The sequence below is a fragment of the Dreissena polymorpha genome, chromosome 14 (assembly GCF_020536995.1).
Source record: "Dreissena polymorpha isolate Duluth1 chromosome 14, UMN_Dpol_1.0, whole genome shotgun sequence".
NCBI lineage: Eukaryota > Metazoa > Mollusca > Bivalvia > Myida > Dreissenidae > Dreissena > Dreissena polymorpha.
The window spans coordinates 22,650,126-22,677,830 of NC_068368.1; the positions used below are offsets into that span (position 1 = coordinate 22,650,126).

The 27,705-nt window shown below is 36.3% G+C and overlaps 1 protein-coding gene and 1 long non-coding RNA gene across 2 annotated transcripts in view; one reads left to right on the forward strand and one right to left on the reverse strand.

Annotated features, from left to right (window-relative positions):
- The first annotated feature begins 875 nt into the window (after positions 1-875).
- LOC127858102 (uncharacterized) overlaps positions 876-27,705 on the forward strand; it is a 58,883-nt gene continuing 32,053 nt past the window's right edge. The window contains exons 1-5 of the mRNA XM_052394998.1: positions 876-1,003; positions 14,941-15,066; positions 16,821-16,877; positions 19,062-19,162; positions 27,251-27,352. Of these exons, the coding sequence (XP_052250958.1) occupies positions 15,000-15,066; positions 16,821-16,877; positions 19,062-19,162; positions 27,251-27,352 (327 nt within the window). The 5' untranslated portion in view covers positions 876-1,003; positions 14,941-14,999. The remainder of the gene's footprint in view (positions 1,004-14,940; positions 15,067-16,820; positions 16,878-19,061; positions 19,163-27,250; positions 27,353-27,705) is intronic.
- LOC127858103 (uncharacterized) lies at positions 5,889-8,374 on the reverse strand. Its single transcript, XR_008038750.1, has 4 exons — positions 7,995-8,374; positions 7,346-7,417; positions 6,826-6,953; positions 5,889-6,082 (listed from the first exon to the last, which is right to left on the reverse strand). It is a non-coding gene; the product is annotated as an uncharacterized LOC127858103 (long non-coding RNA).

Below are 27,705 nucleotides of genomic sequence, written 5' to 3' on the forward strand. Positions count from 1 at the left end.
ACGATGGTGTTATTTTAAGAGTCATTTACTGTTGCCATAGTCAACCTTTAGAAATAAACGATGGTCCGATTTTAAGAGTCATTTACTGTGGCCATATTCGACTTTCAGTAATGAACGATGGTGTCATTTTAAGAGTCATTTACTGTGGCCATAGTCGACTTGTAGTAATGAACGATGGGTGTCATTTTAAGAGTCATTTACTGTGGCCATAGTCGATTTGTAGTAATTAACGATGGGTGTCATTTTAAGAGTCATTTACTGTTGCCATAGTCGACTTGCAGTAATGAACGATGGTGTCATTTTAAGAGTCATTTTTACTGTGGCCATAGTCGACTTTGAGTAATGAACGATGGTGTTATTTTAAGAGTCATTTACTGTGGCCATATTCGACTTGCAGTAATGAACGATGGTCTCATTTTAAGAGCCATTTACTGTGGCCGTTGTCGACTTTCAGAAATGAAAGATGGTGCGATTTTCAGTGTTATTTACTGTGGCCATATTCGACTTTTAGTAAAGACTATAGACTATTTATAGTCAAGAACAATAATTCGATTTTAAAATAATTTTTAGTGGTAAAGGATGAGGTGTGCTAACGAATGCAATTTGAAATATTATTTTCTCACGCCGTGGCTAGACTTCTAGAAGGAAAGAACTAAAAAAATAGACTTTTTGTTTTAAATGTATTAGTCCGTCGGTACCGTACATATTACGAACAAACGTATTCGCTTTTAAATGTAACTTCAATCTTTTGAACATCATGCACAAACTATTTAGCGTTGAACTGTTTTGCTGAATAAAAAAAAAATGTTGCGTAATTTGGTGTTTCACTGCCTTTTTGCAGACAATGGAAAAGAGACATTTCAGACAATGGAAAAGAGACGTTCCCTTAAATTTCAGCTGATAAATGAATGGATATTGGAATATGCACTCATCGATATTTGGGAAGAATTCACAAATAGTCAGACGTATTCCTTGTCGAATTCCACAGTTAAACTAATTACTGGTGAGATTATTTCGCGTTTTGTGTGTTTATATTTGACAATTCACAAATTGAGTCTTTCTATCCGAAAAGTATCCTGCCACAACCCGTATTCGACCACTTCCTGTTTTTGACCGGCCCCGATAAATTATTCATGCATAAGTAAAACAAAACAGTTTCCGGACGTAAAATGGAGATCCGACAGGTAAAATTGTTTCATTTTAATAGCAAATGATGCATTTTACGTTGTTTTTACTAATCCCTAATTATCTATAGCTTCTAGAACGGTTTCACGCGCTTTATACTTGACCGATTTTCTCGCTCTCGTAACGAAGGTGTTTTTCATATTTTTCCAGGGCCAGCTAGATTGTCGTTTGGTAGTGATAGTATACTGCGCACAAAAAATAAGGTGTTTTGATAACCCCTGAACCTTATCAGAAAACCATTTTATAACAACTAATTGGATTGTAAATGATATATATTCACTCTATTGAACATATTAAAACATAACATAATTGGTCTTTTTTCAGAAAACTGATCCTGTTCGTGGCCCCTATAGGTCATCCTATGACCTTGATGATTTACAAAGGGCCTTTATGGCTGTAAAAGACCAGCAAATGTCCATAAGAAAGGCAGCTTTGTATTTCAATGTCCCCAAAACAACCCTTATTGACAGATTGCATGGGAGAATCAGTATTGACACTGTAAAACCAGGCCCTGACCCACTATTTACCCTTGATCAGGAGTCTCTACTGGCAAGTCACATCCAAACTATGGGTGAAGTAGGCTTTGGGTACACCAGGCAAGAGACTATTAATCTTGCAAGTGACTTTGCATTCACCTTAGGCCTGAGACCAAGAGATAAACCTCTAACTGATCGTTGGCTGTACAAGTTTTTGGACCGGTGGCCAGCACTAAAGGTGAAAAAACCCAGAAGTCTTGATATAGCCCGGGCAAGATGTGCTACAAGAGATGCTATTGATAAATATTTTGACAAATTACAAGAAATTCTTGTTAAATATGATCTCTTGACAAAACCCCATAGGTTGTACAATATTGATGAGAAGGGGCTCAGTCTTGAACACAAACCACCAAAAATTGTCTCATCAAAGCATGGCACAACTCCTGCTGTGACAGGTAGCAGAGGTAAAAATGTAACTGTCATTGGTTGTGTAAATGGGGTAGGTCAGTAAGTGCCTCCTTACTTTGCTTTTCCAGGTCAGAGAATGCAGCCAAGTCTGTTAGATGGTGTGACACCTGGTACAAATGGAACTGTTTCCCCAACAGGATGGTTTAATACAGAGGTGTTCTCTGATTATGTGAAAGAGCATGTCTTAAAATACTTACCCCCACGATCACAAGATGAACCAGTCCATGAGGCCGTTTTATCAACAGATATTATCTTAGCGGATCTTATCTTAAATCCTTGACTTACGATTTCATTTACGATCCGCTAATACCCGTTTTATGAACGCCGTCGTAAGTATCGAGTCGCAGCTAAGATTTTAATTAAGCGTACGATCTGGAAAATCGCGAACCAGTCGAAAAACCCCACACGATTTCCCGCGTTTATGTCAAAAAAGCAAGATGGCCGACAACGTAAACAGAGGCAAGTAGTTAATGATAGTTATGATTTACTAATAGAAGTACTAAATGTAGGAATATCATGACTCATGTCTTCAAATATTGTAGCGTGTATGTCTGTCAATTTTTCTCGTAATTGATACTGAGTTTTTATTAAATTCATATCGTTATTTTACACCAAAGAATCGAAATGTTTTATGCATTTATTTTATGTATTTATTTTCAAAATTCTAGTTGCAAGTACTGTTATAACGAAATCATATTTTCCGGCGTTTGGAACTGTCAGCCTTTAAAATGACAAATCGTTATTGTGTTTTTATATCTAATGTTTTGGCAGAAGAGTATTCGAGTATCAATCAATACATTATTTCTATGCCCCACATTTGAAGAAAAAAATTTATTTTTATGTTTGTTTTTAGAGTAAATGTATCTCTCTTTTCAAGGAAAATTCTAATCTTACACATTTCCGCTTCTTTCGCTATATATTTGTTTTCGTACTTCTTCTACTTCGTACTTATAATGAGAATGCTCCTCGAGTAGGGAGCGAACCCACGAACTCCCGATCGCTAGGCGGACACCTCATCCACTACACCACCTCGATAGTATATACGGATGCCTACTGTATATTTATTTTTGGCATAGATTTTACTTTATTACTCAGTGTACATAGCTTTATAATTAATTTTCAATTGTAAACACAAACCTGAAAACTATCACTCAATTTCAGAGTGAACAGCATTTGATTGTGTAGCCCCACGATAGACAAAGTTATAAAGAAATGGACGGACTTTAAGGTATATTAACAAATGAAATCTCATGACCCTTACTTACTAACTTACTCTTACCACAAAATGATTATAAAAAATTCACAATGTCAGTCACATGTAAGATTTTTAAAATGAAAGTTAGACTGGGAGCAAAAGGTTAATTTTGTACTTTGAGTTATACATAAAAACATTTCTAATGAATTTGCACGGAATAATCATTAGGAATAATAATTGTTGTGTATTGTGTGTTTGCTGTTTTCTATTGACAATTCCAGTCCAGTTCATGTATGTAAATATTTTTTAACATATTATGACATATATTTAACATAATTATTTCTTATATTTAGGTTTTTGGTATCCATTCATCACTTTTTTCGTTCAACTGTGGAATGTTTGAATTTGAACACTTTGTACTTTCTTTTCAGACGCACAACAACAACCATGTGTGAATGATGAGATCTCATCCATCACACCAGTTGAACAAAAGTTGGTAAGATAATTAATCAAGTACACAGTATAAAGTTAGCACATTTATTCGTGTAGGTGTGTCAATGTTACAAAACACATAAAATAAATAAGGTTTAACAACGTTATCATAATCACAAATTAATTATGTGACATAAATATCGTTATTTATTAAGTTACTTGGTTACAGATACATTTCAAATTGTAATAAATGCATAAATCAAAATATCTTTTTTGTCATTGAATGTACATGTTTGTATGTATGACAGCTCATAAAGATCGATTGTCCATATTTATTAATGAATATTTAGTCCGCAATCTAAAGTCTATTTAGTCCACACAGGCTAATCAGGGACAATTTTCTGCCTAAACTGGATTTTTGCTAAGAAGAGTCTTTCTTAAAACGCAACATATAATACAAGCTGAAAGTGTCGTCCCTGATTGGCCTGTGTAGACTGCACAGGCAAATCTGGGACGACACTTTACGCACATGCATTAAACCCCATTTTCTCAGAGCGCGACTCATATATAAAGTTATTATGGTGATTTATTAAATACATGTTATTTAAAAACAAGAAACCGTCGGAGACGGTTGATGCTCCCCAAAGTTGTTTTTTGTCACGATATTGCACTATATATTCAGATAAAAAGAAACGTTTTGAGGGCACAGTAGTTGGGGGGGGGGGCAATAATTTTTTATAGACAATTTCAAAGGGCCATAACTCTGTGAAATATCATCTGACCAGAATCCGCTGATAATATGCACATCTCCCCTTGGTCGTGAAGCTTCCCATAAAGTTTCATTGAATTCGGGTTATTAGTTGCTGAGAAATAGCCCGGACAAGAATTGCACTATATGTACAGTTTATGGAAAATTTCAAAGGGCCATAACTCTGTAATAAATCATCCGACCAGAACCTGCTAATAATATGCACATCTCCTCTTGGTAGTGAAGCTTCCCATAAAGTTTCATTGAATTCCGGTCATTAGTTTCTGAGAAATAGCCCGGACAAAAATTGTGCACGGACGGACAGACAGACGCATGGACAGACGAAGCGGTGACTATAAAAAATTAATTTTGGGGGAGCATAAAAAAGGTTAATCACATTTCACAATACCATTTGTAAAAATCAATTGAATATTATTTTTTTTTAGTAAATACAAAAAAGTTATTGTTTTTTTTTACATGGACTTGTAGAAAATAAATTAACGAGTATACATAAGCTAAAATAACATATTGGATTACTTATGTTATTTTACGAGTCATATTCATTCATATATAATCATTATAGGAAATCCGCGAAACAGCGCATGTGAGGCCCAGTCATTTGAGCGGGTAAGAAAAAAAAGATGTGAGTTCCATGAAAATTAAAGATTAACTTATGAAGTGTAGATCATGAATGTGTAATAATGAATCAACAATCCATCTTTACATAAATGATACAATTCATTCTAAAGAATTTTTTATATGAAACTATTAGTTCCAACAGAACCTTGTCTGATGTGCAGTATACACAGTACATGCTCTTTAAAGAACAAACAGAAACCACATCTCTTTATGTTACAATGTTAACCTTTTATTTCATCACTTGTCTTACAAATACAAATTTTATTAACATAAAATGTATTTCATTTTCAGATAGTGTTCCACTTCATTGTTCCCTAGCTGTAGAGTTGTTGGAGAAACCCCTGTATTGTTATGTTACAAAGATAATTAAATAAAGGAGTAGAATTTATTTTCACTTTGTTATACTATACAAGAAACATGTAATCATCCTACGCATTGCATAAATGCTTATTGTAAAAAGGGTGTCTTTAATGAAAAAAATCCAAAAAAGAACGGCAGAAATTGTCAATATCCACACTTTTACAAAGATGTTGACCACACTTGACCGAAATGCAGCAGCTCATAGACAAGAAATCATTAACTTATTAAGTTATTTTGTATCATTAGCAGAAACTTAATGACCATCTTTCATCAACAAAGAGTCAAATATTGAATATTAACACATGTCGCCGAACATAGACTGACCACATTGACTCACCTATAGCACTTCGTGCACATGTGAGCATAAAATAGCAACTACATGTGTTGTCCATATAAGCTGCATTTTGGTCCTGTTGTGGACTGTGCACAACGTCATCCACTTCTTGTGCCTAAGTAAGTTGTTCAGGCAGTGGCACCTGCTAATCTATGCATAAGTTGTGCAGGCGCATTCATGCAGCCACTGCTTGACAGCACTCATCGAGTCTCATGAATAAACAACCGCCAGTTTTATGCGGACACCTGTCAATAGAGAATAACAATTAATATTAACTAGTGATTTAATTACAATATCCAATTTATTATCAAAACTAATGATTATTATGCATTTTATTTAATTGATTTACATTTTCAGATAATAATTAAATTTAAGACTAAAATGGGTCAAGAAATAAATTCATTAAACAAAATTTGCAATAATCTATGGCATCCATTTTTATCAAAACATGCACGTGCATATGAAAGCAACTTTAAAATCTGTATCAAATGTTTTTTTTAACTACATGTGTCTCCTTCACTGATGCCCCCATGTCACGTTGAGATACACAAACAAGTCCATCAGTCATTAAAAGACAAATTTCTTCAGTACAAACAACTTGTGTATATATGCTCAAAACTTGGAAACAACATAACAAAACAAATTTAATTACACATTTGTGTACAGCTACAATTCATAAACACATTAAGGTCATTCAGCAGTTGCTGTTATGCACAATCTATCCACAGATGAACAGACAGACACAGAGGACGAACAGGTGCAATTCTTACGGCTTTCCACGGTGTACGTTTACTAAATTGTTATGATGTAGATGTGACGATTACAATTATGCGCTAAAGATTATTAAAGGCATAAAGCATCACACTTTTTATCCAATATTTTGTGGGGAGATTTATTTTGTGCTTATTAAATGGTGTCTTATGTTGATTAACTATATGTGTTTAACTGTTTTGAACTAAATAAACATACATGTAGTAAGTATACATACCTAAATCTACTCTTTGGCAGTCCAAAAGCCCTATCAACCACAGTACACTTGACTGGGCATTGTTGTACCTATTGTTGATAGCCGGAGTCCCCCAGTTGGTGTCTCTTGTGGTTTTCTTCCAGAAAAGTCTAATAACAAATTTATAATAAGCTAAGTTTAAGTTGGAAAAATCATTGGTTAAACGGTTTATGAAGGTAGCTATAGGATGTTCGCAAGCTTAACACAATCTTAAATTCATTTAAATTATAAATTTTAACATTGATATGCATATTTTATTTGTTGATACAGTGTGTACACACATACAGAAATATAATTGAATCTTTTATGTTGTTGAAAGAAATTAAAAGTAAAATTATGTATGCACATTAAACACATTATATTTTAGTAATGTGCAATGCATTGATGTAAAAAATAAAATATTTGCATCATCATAACAGTAGTATTCCACTTTTTCCTAGCCAATACTAGCCATAATCCCTCTAATGGTATATCCATAAAAGCACATTATTTATTGTCATACCTTCAAACCACGGACAAAGACAGAGGCGTCGTGTGTGTTGACCCAAGCCATTTTGACACAATCTCAATGAACCTGCAAATAAACTATACTTTAATATGTGAAATGTGTTTCACTAACTTTGTTGAATGATTGGGGCATCTATTTAATTCACATGTTTTATGATTTAACACTATTAGTTAAGCCACTTCCGACTGACAAGTGACATTGTCATTGGTAAGAGCGTAACTAGATCAAAATATAACTTTGCTACCTTGCATCTCACCGTGCAGTGTAAGATATATGTTGCTCAGCTACTGTATATATTACTGTACAATTCATAAATCTAATATTGACAGAGCATTGATATTCAAATGTTGGGATTGCAAAGTTTATGACTTATAATCGTTGGGGCAGATATTGCAGACATTATACAGTGCATTATTTATTATTCATTAGATAGAAAAAAACTTCAAAACTTTATGCGCAAAAGGCATATCAGGATATTGCGTCGACAACTAACTTACATAGCAGCGTCCGAAATGTGAAATATCCGAATGCTAGTTCACCCGTTAACATTCAATATTTAATGACAAATGAACTGTTTTACTTCAAAAGAAACCATAAAACATTTGTTTTGATAGAAATTAAATAAAGATAACTAAATACTTACCTATTTAACGAATTAATTATCCAAACATCACAAATTTCATTTCCCTTGGACGTTTAATGCAGAGAATGATATAACGAATATATTTAACGTTATCAAACATAAATACGTCCAATAGTATCAATATTTCTCCATCACGGAGATCGCTAAATCCTTTCTTTCTCGAAACATTCTTATCTCTCTTGGTTGACCAACGTTTAAAGCGCGTGCGGCCGCCATGTTTACGAACGCTAAGTGTGGTCTTACCCAGTCGTAGCTTTAAGCACAAATCTTACGACATCTTAGCTGCGATTTCTTTGATAAAACGGTACGCAGTACTAACGATAAGCGTACGACAAAATCCTACGAATCTTACGTAAGATCATGCTAAGATCTGTTGATAAAACGGCCTCCATATACTTTATGATGGCCACAGTAGTCACATTTCACTGGACCTAATACATTGGGCTAAACAGGAACATATTATCCTTTTTGTACTACCCCCTCATTGCAGCCATCTGTTACAGTCCCTAGATGTTAGTTGCTTTGGACCCTTTGAGGTTGCTTGGAACGCAACTCTACACAGTAACTTAAGAGCATCTGGGGGTCGTACACTATCCAGATACGATGTTGCCAGTTAAGCATGTAAAGTGTACAGCTCAACACTCACAGCTACCAACATTCAAGCTGCCTTTCGTTAGAGTGGTGTTTACCCATTCAACAAAAATGTGATATCTGATCACCAAGTGGCCCCATCAACCTGTTTCCACGTTACAGCTGCAGGCGATGCATGTAGTAAAGGGTCTGAACCGTGTGAGAATAATGAATAGGCAGAACAGTTTTTACAGGAGCGTGGGGGCAAGATTTTACAAAATGTTGACACAGCAAAAAAACCAAGAAACACACTAAGCAAAGTTGTAGGTGGACAAGCTGTTACTGAGACTGAAGTCCTTAACAAAATTCAGACACATAAACATAAACAAAGTAACAAACGTTCAAAAGATGCAAATAAAGAAAATATCAATCCCACACCAAGTGTATCTGGTTGTGCCAAAAACCTAAGGTTATAAGAACAGTGACTGAAAGTGAAAGTTCTGAGGATGAAATAACAGACTCTGAGAAATGCATTGTTTGCAAAAAGTTTAGCCCTGACCTAGGTAAGAGGCCATACATTGTAATAGTGAAATGGGGACAGTGTGACAAGTGTTCTGGCTGGGTCCACCTGTCCTTCTGCACAAGTATCAGAGTTATCAGAAGGGGAGACAACTTCTTGTGCCCCAAGTGCTCAACCAATTAACATGAATATGAAATTTAACAAGTGCTGTAAATATGTTCACAATAAAACAGTTTATTACAGTTTAAATTACTTTAGATTATAGTTACTGTTGTTTAAAGCACTTTTAAACAACTGTATGTGTGTACTAACTTTTGTTGTGCAGTATAGTTGGAAAAACTTGAATGATCTGAAAGCGGTCGAAAACAGGTTGGATGAAAATAAAAATTGCGATTTTAAAAGAATTGTGAAATAAAAAAATACTACAAACAGGTAAGTCTATAAAAAATATTTTCTTATACTTTGTTTTGAGTATCAAGTTCATTGTCATTAAAGTAAAATATGTATCTCTTCGTTGATGTAAGCGATTTTCAAAAAAAAGTCTTAAGCGGTCGAAAACAGGTTGTACCAGGATAACCTCGTGGTCTAGTCAAACTTGTTGAAGCTCTCAAATATTAAGCTACTTTTTATATTGGTAATATTTGGAGCGTCCGACAGCTGAACCATTCGATTTGTGTATTTTTTCCTTCTTTGTCTATATTGTTGCGCAAGGATTTTGTGCACATTCAAGCCCCGATATCAGACACTTAATATAAACGGATTGCAATAATATTTACATACCTGTGTAGATAATACATTTCTCTAGGATGTTCCGTATAAATTATATAATGACACTTTTAATTTTGCACGCCTGATCAATTTAAATCCAACCACTATTTAATTTTTCAATATCTTTCGATTTGCTCGCTGTGTAGATATAAATCGATAACACGACCTCGATGTAAAGCATCTGGTTTAAATGCGGAAGAATAAACAGCGTAAAATACAGTTTGTGTTCATCTGTTGTGGTGCAGAGCGTTACATAGTAAACCGATGTTATTATTCTTTTCTGGATTAATTTAGCATTGTTTTTTTTCTAAAGTGACTATTAAAAAGTTCTAAAATAATTTACATCTTTTATTTTTATACTGTTCATAAATAATATTGATACTGATCGTACAGTATACCGTCCTATGTAACGTAGAATGTAAGTACATAAAACAACACAGACAGAGGTGCGAAAAAGACATGCATAAAAACTTGCTGAAACAAAGAAGAGTGAATAGAATATGCACCATATCTGTTTTGAACATTATACTGTCATATGCTTATTAAATTGACAAAGATTAGCATACTAGATCTAGTTAGGTAAAAGTGGGTGTTAAATGCTCATGTTAAATAAAATTACGCGTACACGTTACACCGTAATGCCATCTTCGGATTGGTTCATATTTAAATCAGTTAAATGACATGGCTACAGATCGTCGATTGTTTTGCGATATAAGCAGAAGTTTAACTGAAGAATTTATGCTTTTCTTACTTCAATTCGACGATTTTTGAAGTTAAAATGGACTTCTGAACTAAAACTGAATGAGTTGGTAATGTTATTTTGCAATTTTTAATTTTTACGCAAATTGATGAGAATTTAAACTTTCTGGTTTCAAACACATTTTTGACTTTTCCGCCCTGCAGGGCGAATAGCTAAGAATTTCCACTTGCCCTGCTGAAATATGTACAGTACAGGCACCGTGTACTTAAGCGTAACTTGCCCTTGTCAGTGTCATTATTCACTAGTGATATACTTTTCCACCGAAATACGTTGAATAAACATGATTCAGATTTGTGAAAATAATGTTTATGTTAGTGTTAAAATCGCTTTGTATTTTAATTGATTATGTCAATGGTATGAGAAGTTGCTGTACAAAATTGGTAGCAGTTTGAAGAAAAACCATCCTTTTAAGCATATATATATACATTTTCAATGTGGCACTCTGCGTTTAGTCAAATTTGACTTCAATGTAGGGGTCCCACATTTTTCAAACTGAAGCCTCTACAGAAACCTTAAACTGCACAATGCCAAGTATGGACTCCAATCTGGCTTTAATCAATGAACTTGTAATGAAAAATAAACCATTAACATATCAACTTATTAATGAAATAAGAACTTAAAATTGATAAAACTGTCCTTGTCATGCCTGAAATATTCCCTCTTGTGCTGCTTTCTCAGAGGGAATCGCTAGTTTGGTTAAATATTCTTATGATATAATTATTACCACTTAAAGTTTTCAAGATTGGTCTAAGACAAAGTTTAAATATAGCAAATCGTTGCTGTCGTTCTCAAACCTCGTAGCTCCAAAATTTTCAAAAATGTTTTTTCGTCTTTTCCGAATATATGAAGTCTGGCGCGTGTTTTGTGCTATATCTCATAGCTCTACGCTAATCAGAGCCCTTGAAAAATGCACGTGACGAAATGTTGTAGCTTGATTGTTGGCTTTTTTCCGGCGAAAAGTCGTAGCGACGTCATTTCACCTATAGGTACGTCATTTCGTTTCGACAATTTTGACAAAAACATTTATATATTTGCAGCTACGAGGTTTCCTATCAGGACGAATTGTCGTACCTCATACCACGGACGCTCCGTGCTTATACAAATGACACAACTGTGGTGACAAAATATCGTAGCTACCATGTCTGACTGTCAGTATGACTTATCAGTATGACTTACGCGACTACGGCTTATACCCTATTTTGCAGCTTCATTTGTTTGGTATTTTTACAGAATTTCAATTTCTAAAACATCGTTATAAAAAAATGAGACGTTTTTTTCTCTCTCCTGAAAACTTGGCATTTTGTAGCTACGAGGTTTGAGAACGACAGCGACGAAACGGCAATAACTATTATTAATTGGTAAAAAGGCCCTAGGTCACTCACCCGAGACTAGAAGCTGAGCTGCTTTTGTGCTGTTTCCTTAGCCATCTTAGCATTTAGACATTTAAGTCATGATATCATAAGAGCAAATGTTCTAATCAAGTTTAATGATGATTGGGCAAAATGTGACTTATTGTTCACAGTTTTTCACTACAGCCATGTATTTCAACAGGAACCATTTTTAATTTGACCAAGATAAAATCAGAACAACTGCTTTAAGCAAGTTTAATGATGATCGTGCGAAAAATGTGGCTTCTAAAGTGTTTATGAAGCTTCACTTTAAGCTTTTCAAGACAAAAATGGACCCGCTCTATGGTTGCCAGGTTTTCCATCAGACAGTAATGATTTTAAAACTCGTCATATCATTAAGACAAAATGCGACTTACAGAGTATTCACAAGGTTTCACTATAGCCATACAATTGGAGAAGTTTCTAACGCAACACGTATTCAAATCAATATACCTCCCTTATTATGCCCCTCTTCAAAGATGAAGGGGTATATTGTTTTGCTGGCTGTCTGTCGGTAGACCAGTCTGAATGTCGGTAGACCAGTTTCCGATTAATAACTTGTAAACGAATTGACCGATTGGCTTGATACTCCACATGTGCATTGGTCTTGGACAGTAGATGATCCTTTTTGAAATTGGGGTCACTAGGTCAACAGTCAAGGTCACTGTCACACTCTAAGTGTGGAATCGTTTCCGATCATTAACTCGTCAACTGGTTCACTTATTGGCTTGATACTTCTCATGTGCATTGGCCTTGGACAGTAGATTACCCCTATTTAATTTGGGGTCAAAGGTCATGGTCACTGTAACAATTAGTGGGAACATCGTTTCTGATCAATAGCTTGTCAACAAATCGACCGATTGGCTTGATACTTCCCATGCGCATTGGCCTTGGACAGTAGATGACCCCTATTGAAATGGGGGTCACTAGGTCAAAGGCAAAGGTCACTGTCACAATAAGTGTGAAAATTGTTTCCGATCAATAACTTTTCAATGAATTGACCAATTGGCTTTATACTTCTCTTGAGCATTGGCCTCGGACAGTAGATTACCCCTATTGAAGTTGCGGTCACTAGTTCAAAGCCCTGTTTGGGGGGGAGGGGCATATGTCTCTGACCACGGAACTCTTGTTTAGTTAGCATCTTAACTACCTAGTCAAGAAAATTTCCAGTACTTGGTTTAGGCAGTAAAACAAATTTTACCAAAATTCCAATGTTTTGCAAAGATTATGGTGTTGTTAGACATATTGTTTGGAAAGAAACGTTAATTTACAATAAATAAAATAACCAATTCTGTTGCAAGATTCTAATGTTATGCTTGGTTTTCCACAGCATTTTGTTAAGGTACAGAGGCAAAGGCCTGCAGTTGGCTATTTGTTCACATTTAATTTAATGCAATAGTGTGTGTTTTATATTAACATCTACAATGCCTCAGATTCTAATGAAGGACAGAACTATAATATTTGAAATTTAGGCACAGAAGCACTTTTGACTTGGAAAATTCAGACACATAGGTATCCCCGCGGAAAGACCTATAAAACTGGAGGTTAAGCAGTAAATTATTAACCCATTTATGCCTAGCGTCTAGAAAAAAGGACTTGGCAAACAGCGTAGATGCGGCGTCTCATCTGGGTCTCCTCTGTTTGCTTAAAGGAATTTCTATAAGAAATATTCTAAATATAGAAATAAATATACTAGACATCCCTTATTTTGGAAATAAACTGATCCAATTTAGAAGGATGGGAGAGTCCACTAGGCATAAATGGGTTAATCATTGAACACTGAAGATTTTGTTTCTGTGTTAAGTACCAAATACAATTTATGTATGTTTTCACTTTTATTTAACATTTTTAGCTAGGCTGTTTTGGGAGAAAACCCGAGGTATTGTCATAGCCAGCTCGTCCTGTCGTGTTATGTCGTCCGCGTCGTGCTAAAACCGTAACATTTTGTCAAGGTTTTGAACATTGGCTATAAAATCAAATTGCTTCAACCTACAACTTTGAAACTTCATATGTAGCTGCACCTTGATGAGTTCTACATGCCACACCCATTATGGGTCACTAGGTCAAAGGCCAAGGTCACTGTGACCTCTAAAAAAATTAATAATTCTGACAAGCTTTCATTTATTCAAAACTGCACCCGCAGCCGAGCGTGGCACCCGTTATGTGGTGTTCTTGTTATAATAAAAACACAATTTTAAATAAAGCAAAACAGTCAAAACTGAGAACAGCGGTCAGTCAAGGGAAATGGCAAAAGTGACCATTGTCGACGACTATTTTCAGATCACCACTTTTTAGATGGTTGGTCAGTTGGTAGTGTTGCCACGTCGTTATCCCACCCAGTCATTCGCACACAGTGTTAAACTAACGCTCATTGCGGATTAAAAGGCCTTAGCATAATAACATAAGTAATTTCTATAAAATTATACAGAATTAAGTCTTATAAATTGATTTAATTTCATAACTTATAACATAATGTTTTTTTGATTAAAGATTGTCACATGTCATTGATGTTACGTCTGGATTCGCTGTCATAAACCGAAAGTCCGAATTTTTAAAATGCTGTTTTTAACCTTTAAATATAAAAGTTAACCTGATCCAGTGTAGAAAATAACAAAATATTGCATAATTAAATGGTCTGTTGCCTTGAATTTGTTTTAAAAACATTAAATTATGTTAAATTGATTATTTAAGACTTTTCTTATTTTCCCCAAAATCCGGCGTTTCGCACGATTTTTTCCCCAAAATCCGGCTTTTCGCACGATTTTTTCCCCTCAATAAATGACAGGCCCTTTCCCCAAAATCAGATAAAAAACCCGGGACTGACCGTTGTCTGCAAATGACCATTGTTCTCAAGTGAGTGTGACCGTTAGGTCAGTTTTGACTGTATATACCCCCCCCCCCCCCAATAACTTTTAATAATTCTATGTTGATGCATTTCAGTTCTGTTTGAGAAAAAATACTGCTCATGTGGCCTTGCAGAAGAACTTCTAAGTTTTCTGATGATCTTGTGTTGCCTCAATGATTACAAAAACTTCTACAGAAAGCCTGAAAATGGTGAAGCTAGTGGTAAGTCTTCTACAGAAGACCTTAACATTATGAAGCTAGTTATAAGTCTTCTACAGAAAGCCGGCAAATGGTGGAGCTGGTGGTAGGTCTTCTACAAAAAGCCTAAAAATGGTGAAGCAAATGGTTAGTCTTCTACAGAAAGCCTGCAAATGGTGAAGCAAATGGTAAGTCTTCTACAGAAAGACAGAAAATGGGGAAGCTAGTGGTAAGTCTTCTACAGAAAGCCTGTGACTGGTGAAGCAAATGGTAAGTCTTCTACAGAAAGCCAGAAAATGGGGAAGCAAGTTGTAAGTCTTCTACAGAAAGCCTTTGAATGGTGAAGCAAGTGGTAAGTCTTCTACAGAAAGGCTGCACATGGTGAAGCAAATGTTAAGTCTTCTATAAAAAGTCTGCAAATGGTGAAGCTGGTGGTTAGTCTTCTACAGAAAGCCTAAAAATGGTGAAGCTAGCTGTAAGTATTTTACATAAAGCTGGTAAATGGTGAAGCTAGTGGTAAGGCTTCTACAGAAGACCTGCAAATGGTGTAGCTGGTGGTAAGTCTTCTACAGAAAGCCTGGGAATGGTGATGTATTAATACGTCTTCTACAGAAAGCCTGCAAATGGTGTAGCTGGTGGTAAGTCTTCTACAGAAAGCCTAAAAATGGTGAAGCTAGTTGTAAGTCTTCTACAGAAAGTTTGAAATTGGTGAAGCAAGTGTTAAGTCTTCTACAGAAAGCCTGGGAATGGTGAAGCTAGTAATATGTCTTCTACAGAAAGCCTGTAAATGGTGAAGCTAGTTGTAAGTCTTCTACAGGAAGCCTGCAAATGGTGAAGCTGGTGGTAAGTCTTCTACAGAAAGCCTAAAAATGGTGAAGCTAGTTGTAAGTCTTCTACAGAAAGTTTAAATTGGTGAAGTTATTGGTAAGTCTTCTACGGAAAGCCTGCAAGCAAGTGGCAAGTCTTCTACAGATCGAAAGCCTGCAAATGGTGAAGCAAATGGTAAGTCTTCTATAGAAAGCCTGCAAATGGTGATGCTAGTAATACGTCTTCTACAGAAAGCCTGTAAATGGTGAAGCTAGTTGTAAGTCTTCTACAGAGAGCCTGAAACTGGTGAAGCTAGAGGTAAGTCTTCTTAAGAGAGCCTGCCAATGCTTAAGCTGGAGGTAAGTTTTCTCCATATAGCTTTTTAAATGCTGAAGCTAGTCTTCTCCAGATAGCTATTAAATGCTGAAGCCAGAGATACCTTAATCTTCACCAGATAGCTTTTAAATGCTGAAGCCAGAGGTAAGTCTTCACCAGATAGCTTTTAAATGCTGAAGCTAGAGGTAAGTCTTCACCAAAAAGTCTGTAAATGGTGAAGGTAATAGTAAGTCTTGATGTTGCAGGGCTAATTTACACCTGCCTATTTATCTATTTTAATTTAAATGGTCTGAATTTCTTATTTATTTCTCTTTGGTTTCAATTGTTTTAAATTGCATTTAAGCTGACAATATTATTACATTGAACAAATATTGTTGCAAAATAAAAATGAAATGAAACATGCATAGATAAAATTTGTTTATATGTCAATGATTCAAAAATTAAAAGCGCTGAAAAAGAAGCAACATGGGACAGACAAAAAAACAATAAATATACTTTATTGATCCACAGATTGCACTTATACAAATGCGCTACTAGTTATAGACCAGCACAGTTAAAACACTTGCGTCTGTTATCATTTGAAGTACACACTTGTGGAAATTATTTCACACTTCTTCTGCATGATTATTCTGCAGGTATTGACTGCCTACCAGTGCTGTTACGCCGAATTAAGGTCAAGGTCACATCTCAAGGTAAATAGTCTTGCCTTTATATTTAGCTCGTGTTTATAAGGAATTCTGCTCGCCTGATTTTTGTTTCTCATTAATCGACTGAATGATTCCATTTAAGCTTTGTTTTTTGAAAACTGGGCTTAATGCATGTACATAAAGTGTTGTACCAGATATGGCTGTGCAGTCCACTCAGGCTAATCAGGGGTGACACTTTCCATGTTCATGGTACTTGTCATTTAGAGGGAGACTCTTCTTTGCAAAAAATCCAGTTTAGGTGGAAATGACCGTTCCTGATAAGCCTTTGCAGACTGCACAAGTTAATCTGGGACGACACTTGGTGTAGACTCAAATCATTCAAGCTTATAACATGGATTGCTCATATTCAAATGGCAGCCAAGTTTACTTACTCTAATATACAATTTTTTTAAATAAGGGATTTGTTTTCCTCTTACAAATGTTAGTATGCATTTTAAAGGCAAGTGAAAGTTTTTGGTAAGCTAGATTCTAAGGAAAAATGGCTTGGAATTATATTCTACCTAAAAACCTTTATATTCCTAGTTGAAATGACCCCGTAGGGCAAGTAATTCTAGTTTTGATTTTTGTGAAGGCTTTTAATTTCATTTCTTTTGTTAGCAATAAATGAAAGGCAATAAGCATCCAATAATGACAGTAGAAATGATAATCAAATTTATTAGAATTATATAAATAATAGCATTTGCATGTTTGACTGGTTGGTGCAATTTTTGTTCAATTATCATTACATTTTGATTGGTATGTACTATGACGGCATGAGGATGAAACAATAGTTTATCGGGCAATTTTTCTGATAAATTATAACTGCTATCAAGTATCAACGAGTTAATATCTGATTCAACATGTGCAAGTAACAATAACAATGTGTATCTGTAGCAATTAGCGGCCCAGTCATAAAGCCATAGTAGGAGCGCGTGACACAGTCAATAGATCTTTGTCACTGATAAGTGCAAGTGTTGTTATTAGATGGCCATTAAAGGATTAGCGGCCATCTAGTTTGGCAAAACAGACATCGATTTGAAACTTGAAACTGCTGTTTGATTGGTTTAATTAAATATGGCAGTACAATCTTAACCAATCAATAACATAATTCATTCAAGGTTTTTCCTCCATATTAAAGAGAAATTGCTTTGTTTTCCAAGCTAGCTTTGTCCTCTGATGGCTAATGGACGGTAATCAGAGATATTATTGACAGTTTTGTAGCATGCTGTCTGTAGCCGTATACAATGGGTGACAATTACGAAAAATCTTTGACAGTGTTACAAATTTGATGGAAATTGAACAAGAATTTCTAAAATGCGTGGTTACATTTTGTGTACTTTCCTCAAAAGAGAGCATTGATTTGTTGAAAAACATGAACTTTAAGTGTATTAGTGAAACTTCCATTGGCATGTACGAATCTTGTTCCAGGAAATCTATGCTTAATGCATGTATGTAGAGTGTCATCCCAGATTAGCCTGTGCAGTTCAGAAGAGCCTTCCTTTGAACATTAATTCAATAAAAGCGGAAAGTATTGTCCCTGATTAGCCTGTGTAGATTTGACATTCTAGTCTGAGATGACACTTTATGCACATGCATACAGCCCTGTTTTCCAAAACGAGACTCGTACAAACCAATCGTAGCTTCACTAATATAATCATAGTTGGTAGGGTGTAGCTTCACTAATATAAACATAGTTGGTAGGGTGTGTGATTTTGGAAGGATTTCACAACCTTGTTTTCTTTTCCCCAGACAAAGCCTACTGGAAGTATTGATTCTTAACCCTTTGCATGCTGGGAAATTTGTCTTCTGCTAAAATGTTGTCTGCTGGATTTCTAAAATTAGCATTTTCTTCGATTTTTTTCCAAAGAATACTATCAGAAAAGCAAACAGTTTGGATCCTGATGAGATGCCACGTTCTGCGGCGTCTCATCTGGATCCAAACTGTTTTGCAAAGGCCTTCAAAATTCGGTTCCAGCACTGAAAGAGTTAAAAACTGAAAATTATTAGCAATTGCCATTATTGCAAGATATACTCCTTGATGTGGTGACCTATTGAGTAAAATATACTGGTAAATAAAGTACATGTATTACCACAGTGTTGTTTTCATTATTTTGGGAATTGGGCCAATATGGATGCACCTCTGTTCAAAACAGCGTAACATATTCATACTCAAACAATGCTATTCTGTAGATGAAACCTTGACACCTCTCGAGGAAATCCAGATCTACTGGTCCAATCAGTTCCAGAAAGGAGAGATGCAGAGAATCGAGGAGAGAGTCTTCAAACATGAGGTACTGGAATACGGCTGCCATACTTTTTATGTCCCCCACCCACTATAGTGGGGGACATATTCACGGCGGGGAATCACGTGATCACAAAAGTACATCGTACGCACAAAATGGCGGAAAAAGCTCTCGCTTGATGACAAAAATCAAGGTATTCTCATATTTTATAATATCTAAATTAATGATAACTATGCGCAAAGTACCCGCTTAGTCTCCTTATGTACTCTGCCCAGCAAACAATCTATTTGGGATCCATATGGGTCCCATGTGGGCACCTATATGGGCCCCATGTGGGCTGCCAACATGGGACCCAGATGGAGAGTGCAACCGGGCTCCGCATGGGTCCCATCTGGGCTTCCCCATGAAAGTATATGGGGCAGCCCAGATGGGACCCATATGGAGCTCGGTTGCACTACCCATCTGGGTCCCATGTTGGCAGCCCACATGGGGCCCATACAAGGTGCCCACATGGGACCCATATAGGTCCAACATGGGCAGCCCATTTACTCAATATGGGCTGCATATGGGCAGCCCTTTTACTCAATATGGGCTACATACAGGCAGCCCTTTTACTCAATATGGGCTACATACGGGCAGTCCTTTTACTCAATATGGGCTACATATGGGCAGCCCTTTTACTCAATATGGGCTACATACAGGCAGCCCTTTTACTCAATATGGGCTACATACAGGCAGCCCTTTTACTCAATATGGGCTACATATGGGCAGTCCTTTTATTCAATATGGGCTACATACAGGCAGCCTTTTTACTCAATATGGGCTACATGTGGGCAGTCCTTTTACTCAATATGAGCTACATACGGGCAGTCCTTTTACTCAATATGAGCTACATACAGGCAGCCCTTTTACTCAATATGGGCTACATACGGGCAGCCCTTTTACTCAATATGGGCTACATGTGGGCAGCCCTTTTACTCAATATGAGCTACATACAGGCAGTCCTTTTACTCAATATGGGCTACATACAGGCAGCCCTTTTACTCAATATGGGCTACATGTGGGCAGCCCTTTTACTCAATATGAGCTACATACAGGCAGCCCTTTTACTCAATATGGGCTACATATGGGCAGTCCTTTTACTCAATATGAGCTACATACAGGCAGCCCTTTTACTCAATATGGGCTACATATGGGCAGTCCTTTTACTAAATATGAGCTACATAAAGGCAGCCCTTTTACTCAATATGAGCTACATACAGGCAGTCCTTTTACTCAATATGAGCTACATACAGGCAGCCCTTTTACTCAATATGGGCTACATATGGGCAGTCCTTTTACTCAATATGGGCTACATACAGGCAGCCCTTTTACTCAATATGAGCTATATATGGGCAGTCCTTTTACTCAATATGAGCTACATACAGGCAGCCCTTTTACTCAATATGGGCTACATATGGCTAGCCCTTTTACTCAATATGGGCTACATATGGGCAGCCCTTTTACTCAATATGAGCTACATACAGGCAGTCCTTTTACTCAATATGGGCTACATATGGGCAGCCCTTTTACTCAATATGAGCTACACACAGGCAGTCCTTTTACTCAATATGGGCTACATATGGGCAGCCCTTTTACTCAATATGAGCTACATACAGGCAGTCCTTTTACTCAATATGGGCTACATGTGGGCAGACCTTTTACTCAATATGAGCTACATACAGGCAGTCCTTTTACTCAATATGGGCTACATACAGGCAGCCCTTTTACTCAATATGGGCTACATGTGGGCAGCCCTTTTACTCAATATGAGCTACATACAGGCAGCCCTTTTACTCAATATGGGCTACATATGGGCAGTCCTTTTACTCAATATGAGCTACATACAGGCAGCCCTTTTACTCAATATGGGCTACATATGGGCAGTCCTTTTACTAAATATGAGCTACATACAGGCAGCCCTTTTACTCAATATGAGCTACATACAGGCAGTCCTTTTACTCAATATGAGCTACATACAGGCAGCCCTTTTACTCAATATGGGCTACATATGGGCAGTCCTTTTACTAAATATGAGCTACATGTGGGCAGCCCTTTTACTCAATATGAGCTACATACAGGCAGTCTTTTTACTCAATATGGGCTACATATGGGCAGTCCTTTTACTCAATATGGGCTACATATGGGCAGTCCTTTTACTCAATATGAGCTACATACAGGCAGTCCTTTTACTCAATATGAGCTACATACAGGCAGCCCTTTTACTCAATATGGGCTACATATGGGCAGTCCTTTTACTAAATATGAGCTACATGTGGGCAGCCCTTTTACTCAATATGAGCTACATACAGGCAGTCTTTTTACTCAATATGGGCTACATATGGGCAGTCCTTTTACTCAATATGGGCTACATATGGGCAGTCCTTTTACTCAATATGAGCTACATACAGGCAGTCCTTTTACTCAATATGAGCTACATCCAGGCAGCCCTTTTACTCAATATGGGCTACATATGGGCAGTCCTTTTACTAAATATGAGCTACATGTGGGCAGCCCTTTTACTCAATATGAGCTACATACAGGCAGTCCTTTTACTCAATATGGGCTACATATGGGCAGCCCTTTTACTCAAAATGGGCTACATACAGGCAGTCCTTTTACTCAATATGGGCTACATATGGGCAGTCCTTTTACTCAATATGGGCTACATACAGGCAGCCCTTTTACTCAATATGAGCTACATATGGGCAGTCCTTTTACTCAATATGGGCTACATGTGGGCAGTCCTTTTACTCAATATGGGCTACATACAGGCAGCCCTTTTACTCAATATGAGCTACATATGGGCAGTCCTTTTACTCAATATGGGCTACATACAGGCAGCCCTTTTACTCAATATGAGCTACATACGGGCAGCCCTTTTACTCAATATGAGCTACATACAGGCAGCCCTTTCACTCAATATGGGCTACATACAGGCAGCCCTTTTACTCAATATGGGCTACATATGGGCAGTCCTTTTACTCAATATGGGCTACATGTGGGCAGCCCTTTTACTCAATATGAGCTACATACGGGCAGACCTTTTACTCAATATGAGCTACATACGGGCAGTCCTTTTACTCAATATGAGCTACATACAGGCAGCCCTTTTACTCAATATGGGCTACATACGGGTAGCCCTTTTACTCAATATGAGCTACATACAGGCAGCCCTTTTACTCAATATGGGCTACATACGGGCAGTCCTTTTACTCAATATGAGCTACATACGGGCAGCCCTTTTACTCAATATGGGCTACATATGGGCAGTCCTTTTACTCAATATGGGCTACATATGGGCAGTCCTTTTACTCAATATGGGCTACATATGGGCAGTCCTTTTACTCAATATGAGCTACATATGGGCAGTCCTTTTACTCAATATGGGCTACATACAGGCAGCCCTTTTACTCAATATGGGCTACATATGGGCAGTCCTTTTGCTCAATATGAGCTACATACAGGCAGCCCTTTTACTCAATATGAGCTACATACAGGCAGCATTGTACTAAATATGGGCTACGAACTGGTAGCATTGTATTCAATATGGGTACACAGAGCCTGTAAAATTTTGGACAACGCATTAATGGAAATTCAGGTTATGTTAGAAATAATATGTAGGCTGCAAACATGAAATACTGTGTGTTCATCAGACAAAAGATTCTTGTACATGTACTTCCATTTTCATTTTTTTAAATGTTTTATCTATTTCTTCTTGCTGGAACAGAGTGATATCAAAGGGTTTAAGAGCTAAATAGCCTTATCCTGCAAGAAATACAAGGTTTTTGTTAAAAGACTTAAAAATTTATTAAAGTACTCTAAACTTTTATTCACATATAGTATTACACACATATACATGGATACATACATACATAGCAGGAGGATCCCATGTTAACTATTCTACCAGAAAATTCTAAAATAATATGGAGATTCCTAATTTTTTTAATGTAACATCAGCAAAAATATTTTACATGAAGTTGCTAACGTAAACATGTTTCTATCTAATGTTCTATCTGCATGGAGTAATGTTACTCATAATCTATAAACCCAAACCAACAGTAAAACCATTTATGGAACTATAAAGACATAACTTGAACTTCAAACAATAAGACGTTTTTCTATAACATTATATATGTCTACCAGTTATACGACTAGAATTAAGGACTTCTTTTATTTTGATATTAAATATATGTTACATATACAGAATACCTTCAAGTATTTTCCTGATGTTCTACACATTACTCAAAAGCATACACATGCATATTAAATCTTTAACCAATACAAATAACACACCATGTACTCAAAGAACATTCGTAGAAAACATACTTGCAAGACAAAACAAAACGAACAAAATATTTTATAAACTACAAATTAAAAATCCTGCAGAAAAATCCAAAACTCAAATAAATGGCAAATCCTTTTTCGAGAACAAGTCCATATTATTATCTTTGATATCTTCATACATTCTAGTTTTTTCATAATTGCACATGATATATATATATATGTCTTTTAAAACCTTTGAAAGCTGGAATGCTGTTTCTTCTTTTGCAAAGGAATATATACCATTTCATTTCCGGATAAAAAAGATTGTATGCTTTAGGAATGGTTTAGGATCAATGGAGAAAAAACTGTCAATTACATTTACAACATTGCTTAATATATTTGATAAAAAAGCTTGAACTATGCAGCAGTCCTAGAAAAGATGGATCGTAGCTTCATCACCAAGATGTTCTTCAAACTCATCCATTTGCTCAAATGTTCAAATTGGAAGACTGATGTTCTCTGGCAGTTGCATTGGCTCGTCATCAGTAGCTGACCTAGCCAAGAGCCGCTGCAGCATCCGCTTCATTTCTCTGTTCTCGTCTCTCATTGTTTCCAACACAGTTAAAATCTGTGTAACTGCATCTGAAGACAGAGTTAAAAAATAATAATTTACCTAAAATTATGTTGACAATAATATATACCACAGCTTGGTGGGATATAATTATATCGGATGTGTGCCGATATAACGGCGGCGGGCCCGATTTGTCCCAACAGCTGTTGTACGGCTAGGGCTGATTATAGACGTCTTGCACCGCTATGCCCGTCAACGTCAATTTGTTTCTTTTATTAGTAGAAGTATGTATTATTATAGATTACTAAATGACTGTGTATTTTATATTTTTAAAGTTGGATTCTCTGTTAACATCAATTATTTATGTAATTAACTATCAGGCATTTTATAAGCTGTAATTCCAAAACTGAAATTATTTTAAGTTTAAAGTTTCAAGCACAAAAATTAGTTACTTTGTCCTATGAACTGTCTTGCGGAAAGCTCTTCAGCTCGACTTAATGGGAGTGACTGGCCTCTGTCATGCACAGCTGGACATTCCTTGTAAAGACGATGTTGGCAAACGAGGCGGTGGTGAATATTTTATTTTCTGAAATAAATGTACAATCAACATTACGAATTTAATTATTTCTTAATACACAGACTTTTTTAATATTCTGCAAATATGTGTTTAAATAATCATTAAAATTTGTCCACAGGCAAACAACCTTGGCTTGAGTGCATGTAATCAAAAAACATTATATATTACGTCTTTGATGTAATACGTTTAAATTAATATTATCAATGTATGAGATAAGTAAGATTCTCATGCATTAGCATGATTACTAATTTAGTGTTCCATTTTTTCAGACATGCGCCTGTCTGCTATAAAAAGTTTGTATTGAATTTTAGGCAGAATCAAGTTGAATTAAGCAGTTTAACTAAGAGATTGATCTATGGTGACAAACGAACGTAACGACTTACGTCGCGAAAATACATGACAAAGGCAAAGCGAATAAAAAAATCTAATAATTTGCAAATCAAATTATTAAATACACAAGCATTCATTGAAGTAACAGATAAATAAATAATGCGTGATCAGCAATATATATCTGATTTCAAAAGAAATATATAATTACGTGCATAATATCACAATTTAACAAATTACCGTTTCGAGTGTTTTTGTTTTGAATGTTTTCGCGAGGTGGAATTAACATCTGCGCATGCGCATATTATTTAAATACTTTATTTTTCTGCGCGATTATTTAAATTAAAATTATCTCTTGAAAATAACTTCATATTAATCATAGTATATACATTATTTAAAACAAGGCCATATAAAAAACAGAATTTTCAAAAAATGTGCGCCCGATAGCTGATTTTGGCCTTTGTTGGGCGGCCCAAATGGGACCCGTATGGGAACCATATGGGCTGCATATTATCTGCTTATGCATTGATTTTATATTTTAAGGTAAAATATTAGCAATTAAGATCAAGTTTGTCATACATACGTTTTAAGAAATTAGTTTTTAATCAAATAAATAAAAGTTTATATCTTTTTCCTGATAGCGCAGTAATATGGGACCTATATGGGACCCTTATTGGCATTCCCACATGGGCAAGCCCATATAGGTCCCAAATGATTTCCATATGGGCTAACCCATATGGGTTTGCCCAGAAACAGTCCGGTAGCATATGTTGTCCTTTGTTGGGCGGCCCAAATGGGACCCGTATGGGACCTATATGGGCTGCATATTATTTGCTTATGCATTGATTTTCTATTTTTGGGTAAAATATTAGCAGTTTAGATCAAGTAAGTCCAGCATATGCTTTAAAAAATGAGTTTAATCAAATAAATACAAGTTTACATCTTTTTCCTGATAGGGCAATAATATGGGACCTATATGGGACCCTTAAGGGCATTCCCATATGGACTAACCCATATAGGTCCCAAATGACTCCCATATGGGCTTACCCATATGGGTTTGCCCAAAAACAGCCTGGTAGCTGATTTTGTCCTTTGTTGGGCGGCCCAAATGGAACCCTTATGGGACCTATATGGACTGCATATTATTTGCTTATTCATTGTTCTATTTTTGGGTAAAATATTAGCAGTTTAGATCAAGTTAGTCCAGCATATGTTTTAAGAAATGAGTTTTTAATCAAATAAATACAAATTTACATCTTGTTCGTGATAGCGCAATAATATGGGACCTATATGGGACCCTTATCGGCAGTCCCACATGGGCAAGCCCATATAGGTCCCAAATGACTCCCATATGGGTCCCGTATGGGCTGCATATTTTTTGCTTATGCATTGATTTTCTGTTTTTGGGTAAAATATTAGCAGTTTAGATCAAGTTAGTCCTACATACATTTTAAGAAATGAGTTTTTAATCAAATAAATACAAGTTTACATATTTTTCCTGATAGCGCAATAGTATGGGACCTATATGGGACCCTTGTGGGCATTCCCATATGGGCTAGCCCATATTGGTCCCAAATGACTCCCATAGGGGCTTACCCATATGGGTTTGCCCAGAAACAGCCCATATGGGACCCATATGTGCATGTTTGCTGGGTGGTAATTGTCGTTTTTCTGAGATTTCTGTAGTTTTCTCAAACATTCAGACATAAACAATGACAATTGTACATCGTCTGAACATACTTTATTTTGACGCGTTTGCTATTCAAGATGACAAACAAACAAATAAATACAACAGTTTTTGCTTTCTAACATGCTTAGAATATTTCGAACAAGGTTTTCCACATTTAAGCTTTTTTAGATCTGTGGCGAGGGATTTGGAAAATAGTACATCCTCTGAACGTTTTTCGTCATTAAGGGAGAGCTTTTTTCGCCATTTTGTGCGTATGATGTACTTTTGTGATCACGTGATTCCCCGCAGTGTATTGTTTTTGCCCTGTCTGTTGGTGTGTTTGTTTGCCCCAACTTTAACATTCGCCATAACTTTTCTAATATTGAAAATAGCAACTTCAATTTGGCATGCATGTGCATCTTATGGAGCTGCACATTTTGAGTGGTGAAAAGTAAATGTCAAGGTCATCCTTCAAGGTCAAAGGTCAAATATATGGCTTCAAAGCGGCGCAGTAGGGGGCATTGTGTTTCTTACAAACACATCTCTTTTTAATACTAAAGAAGTCAGATTTATACCTTAGTCCAATCTTTATGAAACTTGGTCAGAAAATGTGTTCCTATTATATCTGGGCCGAGTTTGAAAATGATTCCGGCTGTTGAAAAATATGGCGAAGGGATTCTGTTGCAGGCAGTGCATGCTTGCCTGAGACAAGGGATGAAGCAGCTTGCTCGACAGGTGTATGACCGTGTATTCACTAAAGAGGAAGAAAACAACGACATAAATGGCATGGTAACAATTTTGACCATTAAATTAAGTGATTTCAATTAATTATTAAAAAAGGAAAAAAAAACCTTACCCTAATCCAAGTACAAAACTTGTTTCGTAATATTACGATATAAACAATGTTAATTTAGGGAATTCAATAACTAGGTAAGATCCTGAAGGTTCTTTTAATGTACAAATTGTTTCAGTCATCTTATATATCACAAAGGCATATTTATGCCCCCCTTAGAAGAAGAGGGGGTATAATGTTTTGCACATGTCGGTCAGTCCGTGCACCAAATGGTTTCCGGATGATAACTCAAGAACGCTTTTGCCTAGGATTATGAAACTTCATAGGTACATTGACATATAAGGCATAT